Raw genomic sequence first — 19,407 nt, forward strand, 5'->3', positions numbered from 1 at the left:
GTTGTTTAATACTGTTTTAATATTTGTATATTTTAGATGGTATTGCAATGCTTTTAATGTTAGATGCTTTGAGTCTCCTTGTGGAGAGAAAAAGCAGGATATAAATAAACATAATAATAAGTGTTGATAATAATAATAATGTGTTGCAACTAGAAAACAAGTAAAAATAATAAAATTGTTACCATATGACCTATTAAAAGTCTTTCCTGTAATAATAATAATAATAATAATAGTAGTAATCTTTATTTATACCCCGCCACCATCTCCCCAAGGGGACTCGGGGCGGCTTGCCGCTATCAAAACCTCAAAATCGAACTGCAAAGACTCTGGCATCAATCAGTCCAGGTGGTCCCAGTGGTCACTGGTGCACTGGGTGCCGTGCCAAAAGACCTCAGTCGGCATTTGGAAACAATAAACATTGACAAAATCACGATCTGTCAACTGCAAAAGGCCACCTGACTTGGATCTGCGCGCATCATTCGAAAATACATCACACAGTCCTAGACGCTTGGGAAGTGTTTGACTTGTGATGTTGTGATACAAAATCCAGCACATAGATCTCGTTTGCTGTGACATACTGTGTTTTTGTGTCAATAATAATAATAATAATAACTTTATTTATACCCTGCCACCATCTCCCCAAGGGGACTTGGGGCAGCTTACATGAGGCCACACCCATCAATACAGTAAAACAATGTAACACAAAAACACAACAGAAAATTAGAAAATGAAGTAACATAAGATGCTAAAAAACCAATATAAATAACAGCACAACAATATAAAATCAGAACATTAAAACACTGTAGAAAGCATCTATGGCATGTCCAGGGACCATTATATTTGCCACTGCGACTAATTATTTATTAACGACATTTATATCCTACCCTTCTCACCCCAAAGGGGACTCAGGGTGGCTTACATAATTGGCATTATTCCATGGCCAAACAACAACAACAATTAAAAGCAATTAAACAATTGTAAACAACATATGTAGGCATTAGACAACTATTGTGCATAGATCCAAAGCCAGATAATCAAATAAATAATCTTCATCAATCCAGGGTCAATTCCAACTGTATTGCACCGATAATTATACTGGGCCAAACTCTTGCTCCCAAAGCCAAGTTTTCACTTGTTTGCCAAATGACAATCTATACAGAATGCAGAAAACCCAAAAAGGAAAAACTGGAATTCAGAGGTCCAGTTCTAATTTTGAAATAGGATTTTTTAAAATGCAAAATTATGAAGAGCTGTGCAAAAGTTGCCTGTTGGAAATTCATCTTTGGAGGGCTTGGGGAAGGAGAAGAATGGGAGTCTTGAGAGCAAAAAACCAGTCTCGAGTGTCACATGATGACCTAGGGCCTCCGCAGTGTAATACATCATACACTGTGCACTGTAACAGCCTTAAAGTTTCCTTGTTATCCTGCCAATAGGCTAACAATCAAATACCAACAACCAAGAGCAGGAAGCAGAAAGGAAAGTGGTAGGTTACCTTCAGGGCTAATGCCTGGGAGGAGCTGAGTTAAAGGTTTGTGTGGCTCAGTCATATCGCTTTTAATGTAAACTGGGATTACGCTAAGAAGTTCCTGACGATCTTCCTCATGCACAACAGGAATAGATTCTAAAATAAGCTGCATCTGTTCAAGTTCATGTGCACCTAAAAGTTAAGACAGGAAAAAAAAGTCAGTTGTATATCAGGACACTGAGGTCTCTACTAGCCTCACTGCAGAGGTTATGTACCTAAAATAAAATGACAGGATTGTACCTGTCCATTTCCACCCACCTGCAAAGAGGGTTTTCCCTGTCAGCATTTCAGCAAAGATGCAACCTGCAGCCCACATATCAATGGCTTTAGTATAGTTGTTGGGTGAAAGCAAGAGGCGAGGTGATCTGTACCATTTAGTTACCAGTCCTTCGGAAAGATGGCCCTAGGCAGAGAGAGACATTTTATTTGCACCTAAGTTAGCACGGCATAGAAGCGTACATCATTTTATTGTCACCACCGTGAGCATGCTAGGTGGAGAAACTCTGAATCTTTTGAAGACAACCATGAGCTCTGTGCCTAAGAGATATTTACATCCAGATTTACTAACTGAAACCTGACCTTTGCACGGTATGTCAGGAATGTTGTATTTCCAGGACATAGATACACACAATGCCCAAAGATTGGAATTTTACACTATTTTCAATCTGAAACTCACAAAGGAAGAGTCATGCAGCCTGGACCAAAGGCCAATCTCTTTGAACACTCTGTTTACACAGTAAAGCGCCTTTGGGAAGCATAACAGCAGAGCTGAAGAGCAAGTGAAAATTCCATCTTCAACTCTCTGGCAACAATAGAGAGAGGCCTACTACCTCTAAAACTAGGCTATGTACAACCATAATGACTAGTAGGCACTGATGTCACCACCCACAATCACCCAAACACTAAGCTAACCAAGTTCTACAGACTCAAAATAAAGATTGAAATTCCACTGACCAATTTAATAAGAACAAAAATCTATAAAATACCTTTTTATCATACTAATTTCACTAAGAGTCAAATAGCAAAATAAAATATACAGTATACCGTATATATTTGAATATAAGCTGACCCAAATATAAGACGAGGCACCTAATTTTACTACAAAAAACTGGGAAAATTGATTGACTCGAGTATAAGCTGGGGGGGGGGGGGATGCACCAGCTACTGGTAAATTTCAAAATAAAAATAGATACCAATACAATTACATTAATCGAGGAATCAATAGGTTCAATGTTTTTGAATATTTACACAAAACTGTAATTTAAGAGAAGACTGTCCAACTCTGATTAAACCCTTATTCTAACCTTCTTCAATGTCAATGTGCTTACGTATCTTTCCAATAATAATAAACAGAGTAAAATAATAAATGTAATATAATAACAATAATAGAGGGAAAATAATGTAAACATAATAAAGAGTAAAATAATAAATGTAATAATAATAATAATAATAATAATAATAGAGTAAAATAATAAATAATTCTGACTCGAGTATTAGCTTTTTTTTGTCATGTCAGGAGCGACTTGAGAAACTCCAAGTCGCTCCTGGTGTGAGAGAATTGGCCGTCTGTAAGGACGTTGCCCAGGGGACACCTGGATGATTTGATGTTTTTATCATCCTTGTGGGACGCTTCTCTCATGTCTAAAATGGCTCTCCTTCACAAAGAAAAAAGTCATGCCCAACTCCACATACCTTATGGGAATAATGAGGATCCATGATCCGTGCAAGGCCAAAGTCACCGATTTTCAGCACCAAGTCTTCAGTATTAATGAACAAGTTAGCTGGTTTGAGATCTCTGTGCAGGACGTTTGCAGAGTGTATATATTTGAGCCCACGTAGCAGCTGGTACATGAAGAGCCTGGCATGTTCTTCCGGTAAGGGCCCCTGCTCCACCAGTTTGGCTAGATCGGTCTCCATATACTCTTGGACAATGTAAACACAGTTCTGTTCTGTAAGAGAGCCTACATCATCTGTCAGTTGACTCCCATTGGGACCCAGGATTTCAAACACTTTGACAATGTTATCATGGTCGAGTCTTCGAATAATTTTGATCTCACGCAGAGCATGTTTAACACTCTGAGGATCTGTAAGGACAATTTTCTTGACAGCCACTCTTTTGTCACAGTCATTGTCGACAGCAGAAAAAACTAAGCCGTTGCCACCACAGCCCAGAGGTTTTAAGTCCATATACCGAGAACCTACATCAAAACCATGAATGTTCATGAGGCTTTCAAACTTCTCTGCCATTGTGTAATTCTGTGTTTTCTGTTTTCCTCTGAAAATTACTAATCTTCTGCAAAAATACAGAGATGCTTCCACTGGTAGATGGAGGATCTTGCAGAAAAGGAGAAGAAAAACGTCAGGTTGACTGCGTGATGGATTCTTGACACTCTCATTGCATCATTCGCCAGCCAGGCCTGTGATGTCCCCTTCAGACTTCAAACTTACACGCTACAGATCAAGTTGAGTGAAGACAAAAAGGTTGCAGCATTCATAGTTCAAGAAAGGTGCAGCAGATCCGCAGACATTAAAAGGAAAAACAAGGAAATCAAACGGAATGAAGTGACATATTATGCACTCCGCTCTACTGTGCTAAACTGGCTAACATTGAACAAAAATGGGAATAAATACGCATGAACTAGGTTTCTACTCTCATCCTCCTCACAGTGCAGATACATTCAGTGTTGGACTGGTCCTGAGCAGCTTCATTCTAGGGTGTCAGTAAGCACTTTTTCCTCTTCTTGCTGTTCTTCTTTTGCTTACAGTATAGTTTGTTGAGGAAGAGGCAGCTCTTGGTTTACAAAAAATGCTGTTAGTTAATTATCAGGTGGCTCCAGCTCACCACAATCACAGTCAAAGCTGCCATCCATCTTATTATGTGAAAACCTGAAGAGAGAGAGAGAAAAAAACATCATTTTAGTACTCTAAAATCACATTAAAATAAATGGGGGGGGGGGGGGGGAGAAGGTTATGGGATTTTCTTAGTACATCTGAATATAAGCAAAGACGATGCACAGACGTAGGTATTGAGATTCCTTTCATTATCTGAGAAAACAAATGTGATGTTGATCTATTTCTAAACACTCTGATTTTGGTTAATCATGTACACAGAAATTAGAATCATAGAACCATAGAGTTGGAAGAGACTTCATGGGCCAACCCCATTCTGCCAAGAAGCAGGAATATTGTATTCAAATCACCGCTGACAGATGGCCATCCAGCCTCTGTTTAAAAGCTTCCAAAGAAGGAGCCTCCACCACACTCCGGGGCAGAGAGTTCCACTGCTTGACGGCTCTCACAGTCAGGAAGTTCTTCCTCATGTTCAGACGGAATCTCCTTTCTTGTAGTTTTGAAGCCACTGTTCTGCATCCTAGTCTCCAGGGCAGCAGAAAACAAGCTTGCTCCCTCCTCCCTAGGACTTCCTCTCCAGTTTGCCTTCCCAGAATAAGGAAAACTCTTAGCTATATGTCCTCAAATGCACTTTAATATTGATTTAGGATTGTCTTCACGCACTCATCTTTCTTGAAAACACTACCCTAAGTTTACCCTACTGAGTTCATGCCCAGCATTATTTTAAATTTTAAATATTACATTTGGCCCGGCCATAGGATTTTAAATGCTTGTATGTTATTGTTACTGTTTATTGCTTATTGTGTATTTTTTTGTGTTTGAGTTTTATTTTAACTGTTTTGTATTGATTATTTGTTATTACCTTCGTTTATTGATGTATTGTGGGCTTGGCCTCATGTAAGCCACACTGAGTCCCTCGGGGAGATGGTAGCGGGGTACAAATAAAGTTTTTTATTTATTTATTTATTTATTTATTATTATTTATACATGGCCCTCATCATGTCTCCTCTCAGCCTTCTCTTCTTCAGGCTAAACATGCCCAGGTCTTAGAGCCACTTCTCGTAGGGCTTGTTCTCCAGACCCTTGATCATTTTAGTCGCCCTCCTCTAGTCGCCCTCCACTTTCCAGCTTATCAATATCTCTCTTCAATTGCGGTGCCCAGAATTGAACACAATTCTTATTTGAGAAACGCTCCAAGTTTTGAGAAAAACTCTCAAGAATACATCTGCATAAGCAATCAAAAAGAGATATACAGTTGCCTGGTAAAAGCTTAGTTACTGGGGTTTTATAGCTGGCCGTCTTTTAAAGATAGTTCAAGGAACCCATTAAGCTATCTGAGTGGGGAAGCTGATGTAAGTTTTCCATTTGAGAGAAACATATTCCTAAGAAGCTGGAGGGCACTGGTGCAAACGTAAGGCCAGAAAACTTAGGTAGATAATAACAGGGCACAAATTCCATGTTTGCTATTGGGAAAAATTCTACTCATTGCTATATTAGGAGGAAGCCTGAAGTAATTTATTGATGAAACTGAGCAGAGTTAAAACACAAATTTGCTGATAATAATAATAATAATAATAGCAACAAATTTTATTTATAACTTGGTCGGTTATGTGTGTTTTTTAATATAATGCAACTGTTTGGTTTGCTTCTGACACAATAAATAAAATAAATGTATAACCTCTCTTCTCAAAGGGAGTAACTCAGGATGGTTTCTAAAGTACAGTACAAACAGAGGTAGTATTTCTTGGAAGCATTGTTGTGGACATCAAGAACAGCGAACTATTATTTCTTTGCCAATTCTTTGCAAAATCTTAAGCATTGTATATCTACTCTAGATGGAATGTTTAAAACATTCCTATTTGCTATCACATGCTTAAGGACCTCCACATACCAGTTATACACACAGTATAGTGTTTTCAGAGGGTCCTCTCCTCTTCAGTCTCACTCCCCAGTAAAGTTAAATAGATTATGACCTCAACTCACATGTCACATCTTATGAATATGACATTACTTTGAAAAATCATACATCAGATTACAGTATTATTTGTAATAGTCACAGAATCATAGAGTATTGGGGGGGGGGGGCTTCATGACCATCAAGTGAATGCAGGGCCTCCAGCTAGAGCATCCATCCCCAGTAGGTAGTTGTTCAGCTTTTTTTTGGAAGGCATCCAGGAGGCCTTTCCAGGCAATTGGATCAATTGCTGAACCTCTATCATTGTTAAGTTCCTTCTAATATTCAATCAAATCTACCCTCCTGTAACTTCAGATCATTGAGAATCTCAATGAGGTTTGCCTGAGGCCCTAAGGATATGTTTCCATACATTTGAGGGCAACAAAGTTTTTTAAAAAAGCCTTTGACAACACAAAATTAAACAAATGTATTTGCTTTGCCACGTAATTGTTAAGACTTGAAACTGCTTTAACAGGGATCAAAATGTAACCTTCCCTTAAGCAATTCATAGTTTCCAGCACAAACATTACTGTAGCTGAGCCACTTTTGCAAGGGAAGTTTGGATATTCTCTGTAACAAAAAGGAAGCAGCCTGCAGCTTACAAGCAAAACAGAATTGCAGAATGCCTCTAGACCATGGCCATATAGCCCGAAAAAACCTACAACAACCCAGAATTGCTGTTCCTGCCTTTTTGCTTATTTCATTTTCAATATAGATCATCCATCGGAAAGAGAAAAACAACCCAATAAGTCACCGCAGTTGCACAGAACTAATGTTTCGTGCACCCTCCAAGCGACACCCAACACTTCCTTATTTTTTTTCTCATCATGGCCAGTTAAGTAGTTAACATGGGAGATGCAAAACTAGTTCTCTTTCAAGTCATGGTTTAAATTTAAACTACCAACCACAGAATGATGTTGGTAGAAAACCACAAGATGAAAGCATCACTGCTATCTGCTTCAGAACAGAAACATGTAATATTGAAGCACTGTTCATTTCCTGCTCTTCCATGTAACTACCACCAAATAAGACAACATAAAGTTACTTCTGCTGGAGATATTCCTGAGACAAGCAAGTACTCAAGCTTGCAAAAGCTAATTATGTACCAGTCAGTTTTGTGTCACTGAGTTTCAATATAAACTCCAAGTTTTGAGATCAGCCCAATTTGAAAGAGACTAGGAAAAACTGCAGGGAATAAAATATTTTTGTAGTCTTTTATAATGGTCACTTCATTAACACCTATATCAACTCTTACATTATTACTTTCAGGAGCAGCTTTGAGACTAACTGGGAGGAAAGAATTCAGTCCCACCCTGGAGATTAACTGGTAAAATTACTAGCATCAGCATTTGTACACGCACAGGCTGAGAACTGCGACTCTCCCAAGACCACACAGAAAGCTGTGTCAAGGAGAACCGAAATCTGGATCTTCCAAAAACAATACTTTATCTTCTATATTATGCCCGACTAGATCCAAGTGAGAAATACTACAACTAGAGTCAAATTCAGTATAGACTACTGTCCTTCCTCCAAAAATAAACTTTTATTCAGAGAGGTTTTAGCGTGGAAGCTTGTCGATTGTTGAAGGGAGTTTAACTACTTGGCTGCTGGCTCTTTTAAACAATATCATGGTCTTATTCATTTTCTAGCTTTTACTTTCTGTCAATCAGACCTTTCTTCTTTATTTTGCATTTATTACTGTTTTACACCCTAAGCAACCTTTCTGAAAGAAACACAAAAGAGCTTTATCAAAAACACACCCAAGTTAACTTTTTTTCGTGTCAGGAGAGACTTGAGAAACTGCAAGTCGCTTCTGGTGTGAAAGAATTGGCCCCGGTGGCGCAGTGGGTTAGACCCTAGTGCCAACAGGACTGAAGACCGACAGGTCCAAGGTTCAAATCCGGGGAGAGTGTGGATGAGCTCCCTCTGTCAGCTCCAGCTCCCCATGCGGGGACATGAGAGTAGCCTCCGACAAGGATGGTAAAACATCAAAACATCCTTGCATCCCCTGGGCAACGTCCTTGCACACCCAAGTTTTTTTTTATCTATCTATCTATCTATCTATCTATCTATCTATCTATCTATATATATCACAAGAAATGTCCACTTCATCTGTGTTATAGCATCCCATTTTATTTTATGGACAGCTCCCCCCCACACACAATTTAGTCACTACATCACTTAATACCCCCAACTTAAACAGTGTTCATATTGGGTTGTTGTAGGTTTTTTTTCAGGCTATATGGCCATGTTCTAGAGCAGGGGTCCTCAAACTAAGGCCCAGGGGCCGGATATGTCCTCAAATGCACTTTAATATTGATTTAGGATCAATATTAGGATGCTTGCCATAGATGCAGGCGAAACGTCAGGATAGAATGCCTCTAGAACATGGCCATATAGCCTGAAAAAAACCTACAACCCAGTGATTCTGGCCATGAAAGCCTTCGACAACACAGTGTTCATATTTTGCTATACAACTACCAGTTACATAGAAAATACTGTAGTGTTTACTTAGCAGCTGAATATAGATTTCTGTATTACGGCACACAGGAAGTCTTCTAGATTAATTCACTTTGAAACTTATTCCTCTGAAACAGACATGCTTTTTGAAGATTATCCCAGTCTACATTTGTTATGTTTTACACATAGCACAACACTGTTGTGCATTATAGGATAACAGCTTCCAGTAAAACTAGCGTTTTGTAAGAAGAGATAAAACAATTAGATAAATAGGTTACAAACAAATCTTGTTTTGGTAAAGCAAGACTTTGCTGAGAGTTAAAGGAAAGCTGTTATACAACCTGATATAAACTCCAGTCCCATCTGTGCAACCAAGAGTGCTTATGTGGATATTTTAAAAAAAACCAGCCACGTTGCAAGCAGGAGGCACTGAGTCATCGTAAGAACTCCTGAAACTGCAGCTTTCTTCTCATACCTCCCACCTAGTTACCACACATTCTGAAGGCCACAGTATTGTTATTTTGCAGCATTAAATCTGACTAAAGACATACATAAGACAACTCCACACCGTAATAGCTTACGTGTCGTTAATATTAATGTGCTAGTTCTCAAAGAAATTGATGCTATTCAATCTTTATCTTGAGTTGCCTTCCAAAACCAATTACTTCTAGAACAGTGGATCTCAACCTGGGGGTCGGGACCCCTGAAGGGGTTGCGAGGGGGTGTCAGAGGGGTCGCCAAAGACCATCACAGACAGTATTTTCTGTTAGTCATGGGAGTTCTGTGTGGGAAGTTTGGCCTAATTCTATCGTTGGTGGGCTTCAGAATGCTCTTTGGTAGCAGGTGAATTATAAATCCCAGCAACTACAACTCCCAAATGTCAAGGTCTATTTTCCCCAAACTTCACCAGTGTTCACATTTGGGCATATTTAATATTCATGCCAAGTTTGATCCAGATCCATCATTGTTTGAGTCCACAGTGCTCTCTGGATGTAGGCGAACTACAACTCTAAAACCCAAGGTCAATGCCCACCAAACCCTTCCAGTATTTTCTGTTGGTCATGGGAGATCTGTGTGCCAATTTTGGTTCAAGTCCATTGTTGGTGTAGTTCAGAATGCCCTCTGAATGTAGGTGAACTATAAATCCCAGCAACTACAACTCCCAAATGACAAAAATCAATCCTCGCATCCCAACCCCACCAGTATTCAAATTTGGGCATATTGGGTATTTGTGCCAAACTTGGTCCAGTGAATGAGAATACATCCTTCATATCAGATATTGACATAACAATTCATGACAGGAGCAAAATTACAATTATGAAGTAGCAATGAAAATAATGTAATGGCTGGGGGTCACCAAAACAGGAGGAACTGTATTAAGGGGTCACGGCATTAGGAACGTTGAGAACACTGTTCTAGAAGAACGAACTGCTTAGAGACAGGCTTTGCTCTCACCGCCCCCCTCTCGTGGAAACAACCCAGAAACTAAGATTACATAGTTTACATCAACAACAAAAAGGGCATCCTCCTAACATGTATTAGTTAGAAATACTTTACATACATATTTCGAGGCAAGGAACCTAGATTAAGGGCAAGCATCTTGAACCATCACAAGCTGTCTTCACCATCACCACTAAGCTTTGCTACTTAACTGAACCCATCTTCTCAAACAGATTAATGACCACTTAGAACTGTGTTTCTCAATCTTCCTAATGCTGCAACCCTTTAATCCAGTTCCTCGTGTTGTGGTGACCCCCAACCATCAAATTATTTTTGTTGCTACTTCATACTGTAATTTTGCTGCTGTTCTGAATCATCATGTAAATATCAGATATGCAGGATTTATTTTCATTCACTGGACCAAATTTGGCACAAATACCCAATACACCCAAATTTGAATATCGGTTGGGTTGGGATTGAATTTGTCATTTGGGAGTTGTAGTTGCGGGGATTTATAGTTCCCCTGCAACCAAAGAGCATTCTGAACTCCACCAACTATGGTATTTATTTATTTTATTTATTTATTTAGTACACTTGTATACCGCTAATATCTCAGCCTAAAACGGCGACTCATTGCGGTTTACAACATTTAAAAACAACAATAATTCCAATTAAAAATATAAAACACATACATATACAATACACAGTATTGGGCCACCAATACAGACCAATGCATCTCTTATTGGTATTGAACCAAACTTGGCACACAGAGCTCCCATAACCAACCGAAAATACTGGAAGGGTTTGGTGGACATTGCCCTTGAGTTCTGGAGTTGTAGTTCACCTACATCCAGAGAGCACAGTAGACTGAAACCATGATAGACCTGGACCACACTTGGCATGAATACTCAATATGCGTGAATGTGAACATCGGTAGAGTTTGGGAAAAATAGACCTTGGCATTTGGGAGTTGTAGTTGCTGGGATTTCTAGTTCACCTACAATGAAAGAGCATTCTGAACCCCACGAACAATGGAATTATGCCAAACTTCCCACACAGAACCCCCATGACCAACAGAAAACAATACGGTGTTTTCTGATGGTCTTTGGCGACACCCCCCCCCCCCAGGGGTCCCGACTCCCAGGTTGAGAAACCCTGACTCAGAATAACCAATTTAAGCTTATTTTCTTTACATACAAGGCATAACACTATGCATATGGCTGCGGATCTTACTGATCTTTCCAAATGCTACTGAATACAAATACACAATATTATTTTTGCAAAGTTGTTGCAAGTTCATGAAGAATTACAGTTCTCCTCCATAAGAGGTTCTTCACCTTTCTTTGGAGCACAAAAGTACACATCTCATGCCTCGGAGTCTGGATGTTCTTTCTAGACAAAAGCTATGCAGTGCTCCTTCTGACTAAATATAGTGAAGTAATTACTTCACCAGACAGTGAAGTAATGTTCCTTTATCAGTAAAAAGTATTACGCTGCTGATTAAGGGGCTCATAACTGAAATGGAGTTGCACAGCAGGTTAAACCACTCAATTGCTGAACTTGCTGACCTAAACATTGGCGATTCGAATCCAGAGAGTTGGGTGAGCTCCCACTGTTAGCCCCAGCTTCTGCCTATCTAGCAGATCGAAAAGATGGCGGAGTTCAGAATGCTCTTTGATTTTAGGTTAACTATAAATCCCAGCAACTACAACTACCAAATGACAAAATCAATCTCCCTCCAACCCCACCAGTATTCAGATTTGGGCGTATCGGGTATTTGTGCCAAATTTGGTTCACATGCAAATGTGAGTAGATCAATAGGCACCGCTCCAGCTGGAAGATAATGGTGCTCCATGCAGTCATGCTGGCCACATGACCTACAGACAACGCTGGCTCTTTGGCTTAGAAATGGAGATGAACACCAACCCCCAGAGTCAGACACGGCTTGACTTAATGTCAGAGGAAACCATTGCCTAACTGACATTTAAGAATCAAGCCTAGCTTTTTAGAGATGTCCCTTCCTTAGTAACTTCATGATGGAATACTTCCCCACAATCTTTCCATCACAGCCTGTTTGCTTCTTGCCAAGACAGAATTCTCCCCACAGTGTTAACACATGGAAGTGTTGACTCTACACTAGCAAGGCCTGGAATTTTAGTATCCTGCCATGAAGAATACACAGCAAAGCTAATCTGGAAGTAACTACTTTCTGATATTATTTCAGCCATATTTTTTTTGGTGGAGGGGGAGAAGAGCCTTTTAAAAAACCCTTAGGGTGTATCTATACCAGACATGATAATGATGTTAGTTTTATACTGTTTTAATGTTTAATTTGCATTTTGTTGTTATGTGTACGGACTTGTAAACTGCCTTGAGTCGCTGATAAGGCTGAGCAAAGCAGTATACAAGTATAGTAAATAAATAAATAAACATGGGCAAATCTCAGCCCTCCAGGTGTTTTGGAATTCAACTCCCACAATTCCCAACAGCCGCTGCTAGGAATTGTGGGAGTTGGGAGTCCAAAACACCTGGAGGGCCCAAGTTTACCCATGCCTGATCTATACACTATAGCAGTGTTTCTCAACCTTCCTAATGCCATGACCCTTTAATACAGTTCCTCATGTTGGGGTGACCCCCAACCATAATATTTCTGTTGCTAGTTCATAACTGTATTTTGCTACTGTTACAAGTTGTAATGTAAATATCTGATATGCAGAATGCATTTTCATTCATTGGACCAAATTTGTCACTAATACCCAATACGCCCAAATTTGAATACTGGTGGGTTTGGGGGGGATTTATTTTGTCATTTGGGAGTTGTTGTTGCTGAGATTTCTAGTTCACCCACAATCAAAGAGCATTCTGAACTCCACCAACAATGGAATTGAACCAAACTTGGCACACAGAACTCCCATGACTAACAGAAAATATTGGAAGGGTTTGGTGGGCATTGACCTTGAGTTTTGGAGTTGTAGTTCACCTACATCAAGACAGAACTGTGAATTCAAACAATGATGGATCTGGACCAAACTTGGCATGAATTCTCAATATGCCCAAATGTGAGCACTGGTGGAATTTGGAGAAAATAGGCCTTGACATTTGGGAGTTGTAGTTGTTCAGATTTATAGTTCGCCTATAAACCTATAAACATTCTGAACCACAGCAATGATAGAATTGGGCCAAACTTCACACACAGAACTCTCATGACAAACAGAAAAGACAAGTGTTTTCTGAAGGCCTTTTGTGACCCCTCTGACACCCCCTTGCGACCCCCCCAGGGGTCCCAACCCCCAGGTTGAGAAACACTGCACTATAGAATGAATGCAATTTGACACCACTTTAACTACCACGGCTCCATCTTGTAATCTGTTGTTTGGTGAGGCCCCAAACTATTTCACAGAGGAAACTAAAGACCTTGCAAAACTACAACATCCAGGATTCCATAGCTTTGAGCCAGGGCAGTAAAAGTGGTGTCAAATTGCATTTATTGTACAGTGCAGAAACAACCTGAGCCTCTTCTAGCCACATGGGCCCCTAAAGTTTGCTTTTCACACCACAAACGGCTGTTTTCAGGGTGGGGAAGAGACATCTACTACCGATATAAAAGGGGAAAGAAAGCTCAGCCTCTCTAGTTGCTTTGGATTAGGAAGGGGAAAAATACATTTCCCTCATTTGATCCCTTTGTAACTTGACACAAATGCTGCAGCTGCTACTTTTAAGAGAGTAAGGGGAGAGAATGGAAGCCAGGAAATGAATGGAGGCTGTCCTAAAGGTAAGAGCAATGCCGCAGTGGTCAACGTGGCGTGGGGTGTGTGTGTCTGTGTCCTTTACGGACTGTCACATTTCTTTATTTCACAACAGATGCCTCACGTCAGAAAATCCACCTCTTTACAATGGATTAAGAAATCCCTAAACACGTCACTGTCTAAAAGTTCACTCCACCCTCTTCAGAAAGAACATACGATCCCACGCATGTTTCCTACAAAGTACAAAAAGAAAAATCCTCACCAGGTTCAGCAAGGTTTTCTCCCAAACATACATGGCTTGCAGATCTAAAAGTGTGATTTGATGTTTTTGACATAAAACAAGTTTAACATATTATCATGAAAATGACAGGAGTCTGGGTTAAAAACCAGTCACCCCCCCTCCCCCTGTGCCTGGAAATTCCCCCCAATGTGGGACTCTCAAAGTCTTTTCACACAATACACTCATACTTTCCATTGGAGAAAGCCTCACCCAGCTCATTGGGAGTTACTCCTAAGGTAAACATGTGCCTTGGATCCTCTTGCAGATATATATATCCATGCAAAAAGAGATCAGGGTGCTGGGGGGCACCCCTCAAATCCTGGAGCCTAAACATTATCCCTCTTAGCCACACTGGATCATCGGTTTCCATGTGACCCAAACCACCCCCTCTCCCCCATTAAAAAAGATATACTGCATAGAGAATCCCTTATCCAAGAGGCTCGGCACCTGACCTGTTTGGGATTTTGCATTTAATAATAATAATAATAATGGGTTGTTGTAGGTTTTCCAGGCTATATGGCCATGTTCTAGAGGCATTTTCTCCTGACGTTTCGCCTGCATCTATGGCAAGCAGCCTCAGAGGTATGCTTGCCATAGATGCAGGCGAAACGTCAGAAGAAAATGCCTCTAGAACATGGCCATATAGCCCGGAAAACCTACAACCCAGTGATTCCGGCCATGAAAGCCTTCGACAATACAATAATAATAATAGTAATAATAATACTTTATTTATATTCCGCTCTATCTCCCCAAAGGGACTCAGATCTGGGGATGTTTACATATATATAATATTTTGTGATATGGCCTAAGGGTTAATCCATAAAATAATAATAACAACAATAATAATATATACAACATTCACTCATATTTTACAGATGCCTAGAATCATAGTTGGAAGATACTCCCCAAGAGCCATCCAGTTCAGCCCCATTCTGACATGCAGAAACACACCATCAAAGCCCTTACATATATACATATATTGTATATATGTAAACATTCCCAAATCTGATGGTAAAATGCAAAATCCCAAACAGGTCAAGTCTGTTTGGGACAAGCCTTTTGGATAAGCGGCTGAGGGGGGAAAGGAAGGCTGTTAGGAATTGTGGGACTTAGAAGTCCAAAACATCTAGCAGGTCGAAATTTGCCCATGCCTGATCTACACTCTGGAACGAATGCAGTTTGACACCTCTTTAACTGCCACAGCTCAACACTATGGAATCCTGGGTGTTGTAACTTGGTGAGGCACCAATCTTAGCCTTCTCTGTTTTGAAAGAGAAGGCTGAAGAACTTGTTAAACTACAACTTTTAGGATCCCGCAGTACTGAGCCAGGGCAGTTCAAATGGTGTCAAATGGCATTCATTCTACAGCTTGTCTGTGGAGCCACAGCAAATAAGACCCTCCTCCTCAATGTTACGTCTCCGTAGACATTAAAAGCCAGCTATTATGTTCCTCTGAAGCTTCCCTTCATCAAGCTAGCCTTGAAGGAAGATCGTTTGGCTGCTTTGAGTCTCCTCTGGGACAGAAAAAGCAGGCTATCAATACATATAATTATAATCATGTTCTACATTAAGAATATTGTGGAGCCGCAAGAAAGCAAACGTCACGGCCACAAAGAGAGTGACACAGTCCAGGCATCGGCAAATTTAGGCCCTCCAGGTGTTGTGACTTCAATTCCCACAATTTCTAACTACCTATTAGCGGAATCGGCCTATTGGCTGTTAGGAAATGTGGGAGCTGAAGTCCAAAACACTTGGGAGACCCTAAATTTGCCCCTACCTGATTTAGCCCCTTTGAAGAGAAAAAGGCAGGCTATAAATAAATAAATAAAATACCAATAGTTCTGCGAAGTCACCAGAAAGGAGAGGCACCACTCTCTCAGCCCCAAAGAGAGTGATACCTTTGCTTTCTGGAAGTTCCACACACTTTCCCTTTTCTCTTGCTCTCTCTGGAAAGAAGGCTGAAAGCCTAGTTTGTGCTGTTCTAGAATTAAGACACAATGGAGCCATATTCTCTGGAAAGTTTTTACACTATGCCTAAATGGATTGGATCTGCCTGCCTGGTAGAAAGGAATAGATTGACTGGATGGGCCTCTGTTGGGAGTGATTGGGTCTTCCTGCTTAATAGAAACAACTCTGAGAAACTCAATAACAGGGGCTGGCTGGTCCTCTGTCGGGAGGGATCTTCCTGCCTAATAGAAACAATTTGAGAATCCCAACAACAGAAGAATGGATGGCCCTCTGTCTGGAAGGATTAAATTGGGTCTTCCTGTCTCATAGAAACTCCGAGAAACCCCAAAACAGAAAGCTGGCTGGTCATCTGTCAGGAAGGTTTAAGTCAGGTTTTCCTCTCTCATAGAAACTCTGAGAAACCCAGAAACAGAAGGCTGGCTGGCCCTCTGTCAGGAGAGATCGAATTGTGTCTTCCTGCTTGATAGAAACAACCCTGAAAAAACCAACAACAGAAGGCTGGCCGGCCCTGTGTTGGGAAGGATTAAATCGGGTCTTCCTGTCTCATAGAAACAACTCAAAAACAGAAGGCTGGGTGGCCCTCTGTCAGGAGAGATCGAATTGTGTCTTCCTGCTTGATAGAAACAACCCTGAAAAAACCAACAACAGAAGGCTGGCCGGCCCTGTGTTGGGAAGGATTAAATCGGGTCTTCCTGTCTCATAGAAACAACTCAAAAACAGAAGGCTGGCTGGCCCTCTGTCAGGAGAGATCGAATTGTGTCTTCCTGCTTGATAGAAACAACCCAGAAAAACCCAACAACAGAAGGCTGGCCGGCCCTGTGTTGGGAAGGATTAAATCGGGTCTTCCTGTCTCATAGAAACAACTCAAAAACAGAAGGCTGGGTGGCCCTCTGTCAGGAGGGATCGCATTGTGTCTTCCTGCTTGATAAGAAACAACCCAGAAAAACCCAATAATAGAAGGCTGGCCGGCCCTCTGTCTGGAGGGATTAAATTGGGTCTTCCTGTCTCGTAGAAACTCTGAGAAACCCAACAACAGAAGGTTGGCTGGTCCTCTGTTCGGAAGGATTAAACCGGGTCTTCCTGTCTCATAGAAACTCAGAAACTGAAAACTGGTTGGGCCTCTGTTGGGAGGGATCTCATTGAGTCTTCCTGCCTGATAGAAACAACCCTGAAAAACCCAACAACAGAAGCCTGGCTGGTCCTCTGTTGGGAGGGATCGCATTGTGTCTTCCTGCCTGATAGAAACAACCCTGAAAAACTCAATAACAGAAGGCTGGCTGGCCCCCTGTCAGGAGGGATCTCATTGTGTCTTCCTGCCTGATAGAAACAACCCTGAAAAACCCAACAACAGAAGGCTGGCCGGTCCTCTGTTCGGAAGGATTAAATCGGGTCTCTGTGTCTCATAGAAACAACCCAAAAACAGAAGGCTGGCTGGCCCTCTGTTGGGAAGGATTAAATCGGGTCTTCGTGTCTCATAGAAACTCCGAAACTCCCCAAAACAGAAAGCTGGCTGGTCCTCTGTCGGGAGGAATTAAATCGGGTCTTCGTGTCTCATAGAAACTCTGAGAAACCCATAAACAGAAAGCTGGCTGGTCATCTGTCGGGAAGGTTTAAGTTTCTCATAGAAACAACCCAAAAACAGAAGGTTGGCAGGGAGGAATTGGATTGTGCCTTCCTGCCCGATAGAGACAACCCTGAGAAACCTAAAACCAGAAGGCTGGCTGTCTGGCCCTCTGCCGGGAGAGATCGGGTGGTGCCTCCCTTCTGCCTGGCGGAAGGGGTCCCCTTCCTTCCCGCGGAGAGCCCCGCTTGCCTGCCTGCCTGCCTCTCTCTCGCTCTCTCCGCCGCCGCAGTGCGTCAGGGCCAGGAAGGCGCGAGAGAGAGAACAAAGCGCCTTTGTGCAGTGGCAGCGCGGAGAACGGGCCGCGGCGCCGGGCCCAAGCCAGTCAGGCGGGCAGGCGGGCGGGCGGGCCTGGCTTCCCCTCAGAAAAGCCTCCCTCCCTCCTTCCCTATTCGCTCGGGCCCGAACTCACGGTGCTGCCCAGGCTCATGAAGAACGAGGCGGAGGAGGAGGCGGCCGAAGCGAGGCCTCAGCTGGGCCTTCCCGGCGGTGACGGAGCAGCGACCTCACTCCCTCCGCGGCTGCTGCCATGTAACCCGGCTGAGGGAAAGAGAGAGGAGAAGAGGCGAGCGGGGGCGGGGACTCGGCAGGCCCCGCCCACGGGGAGGAGCCGGGCGCGGGAGGGCCAATGAAAGCCCGCCCTTTGAGAGGGAGGGAGGGAGACGAAACGTGGCGGTTGAGGTCAAGGCGGGAAGGGCGCGCGGGGTTTCCCGAGTCGGAAGGAGCCCTCTCGGGTGGGTGGGTGCGCGCGCAACTCCTGCCTGAGTATATGCGTGACGTCACTGGAGGGCGGGGCGAAGACCCTCCGAGGAATTCTGGGAGTTGAAGTCCAAAACACCAGGAGGGACCAAGTTTGCCCAAGCCTGGTTATATATTACCTAGACCTAGATATACATTTATGAATCTAAATGGAAATAAGGTAAGTAATAATTAAAATAATTATTAAGAATAATATACTATAAAAGTAAATAATATGAAAGTAGATAATATACTATAAATAATATAAATAAAATAAATAATAAAAATAAATAATAAATAATAAAAATAAAATAAATAAAATAAATATAAATAAAAAGTAAATAATATATTATAAAAGTAAATAATGTACTATTAAAAGTAAATAATATACTATAAATAATATAAATAAAATAAATAGAAATAAATAATAATAAAATAAATAAAAATAAAATAAATAGAAATAAAAATTAAATAATATACTATAAAAGTAAATAATGTACTATAAATAATATAAAGAAAATAAATAAAGATAAAACAATAATAAAATAAATAAAAATAAAATAAATATAAATAAAAAGTAAATAATATACTATAAATAAAATAAATAAAAATAAAAAATAAAACAATAAAATAATAATGAAATAAATAAAAATAAAATAAATAAAAATAAAAAGTAAATAATAAACTATAAAAGTAAATAATATAAAAGTAAATAATATACTATAAATAATATAAATAATATAAAAAATAAAATAAATATAAATAAAAAGTAAATAATAAACTGTAAAAGTAAATAATATAAAAGTAAATAATATACTATAGATA

At 40.8% G+C, this 19,407-nt stretch overlaps 1 protein-coding gene across 2 annotated transcripts in view; it reads right to left on the minus strand.

The window, feature by feature from the left end:
* The window catches only part of MAPK6 (mitogen-activated protein kinase 6), a 43,293-nt gene that overhangs the window by 5,356 nt on the left and 18,530 nt on the right, over window positions 1-19,407 (minus strand). The window contains exons 1-4 of one of the 2 annotated variants that reach the window (XM_060755555.2): window positions 18,257-18,405; window positions 3,218-4,411; window positions 1,784-1,928; window positions 1,493-1,657 (exon numbers count right to left, since the gene is read on the minus strand). In XM_060755555.2, coding sequence (XP_060611538.2) covers window positions 1,493-1,657; window positions 1,784-1,928; window positions 3,218-3,772 — 865 coding nt within the window. In that variant the 5' untranslated portion in view covers window positions 3,773-4,411; window positions 18,257-18,405. Of the gene's footprint in view, window positions 1-1,492; window positions 1,658-1,783; window positions 1,929-3,217; window positions 4,412-18,256; window positions 18,406-19,407 lie in introns of those variants that run through there. The other variant, XM_060755556.2, reaches the window with a different exon arrangement.

Source organism: Anolis sagrei, chromosome 9 (genome assembly GCF_037176765.1).
Source record: "Anolis sagrei isolate rAnoSag1 chromosome 9, rAnoSag1.mat, whole genome shotgun sequence".
NCBI classification, from domain to species: Eukaryota; Metazoa; Chordata; class Lepidosauria; order Squamata; family Dactyloidae; genus Anolis; species Anolis sagrei.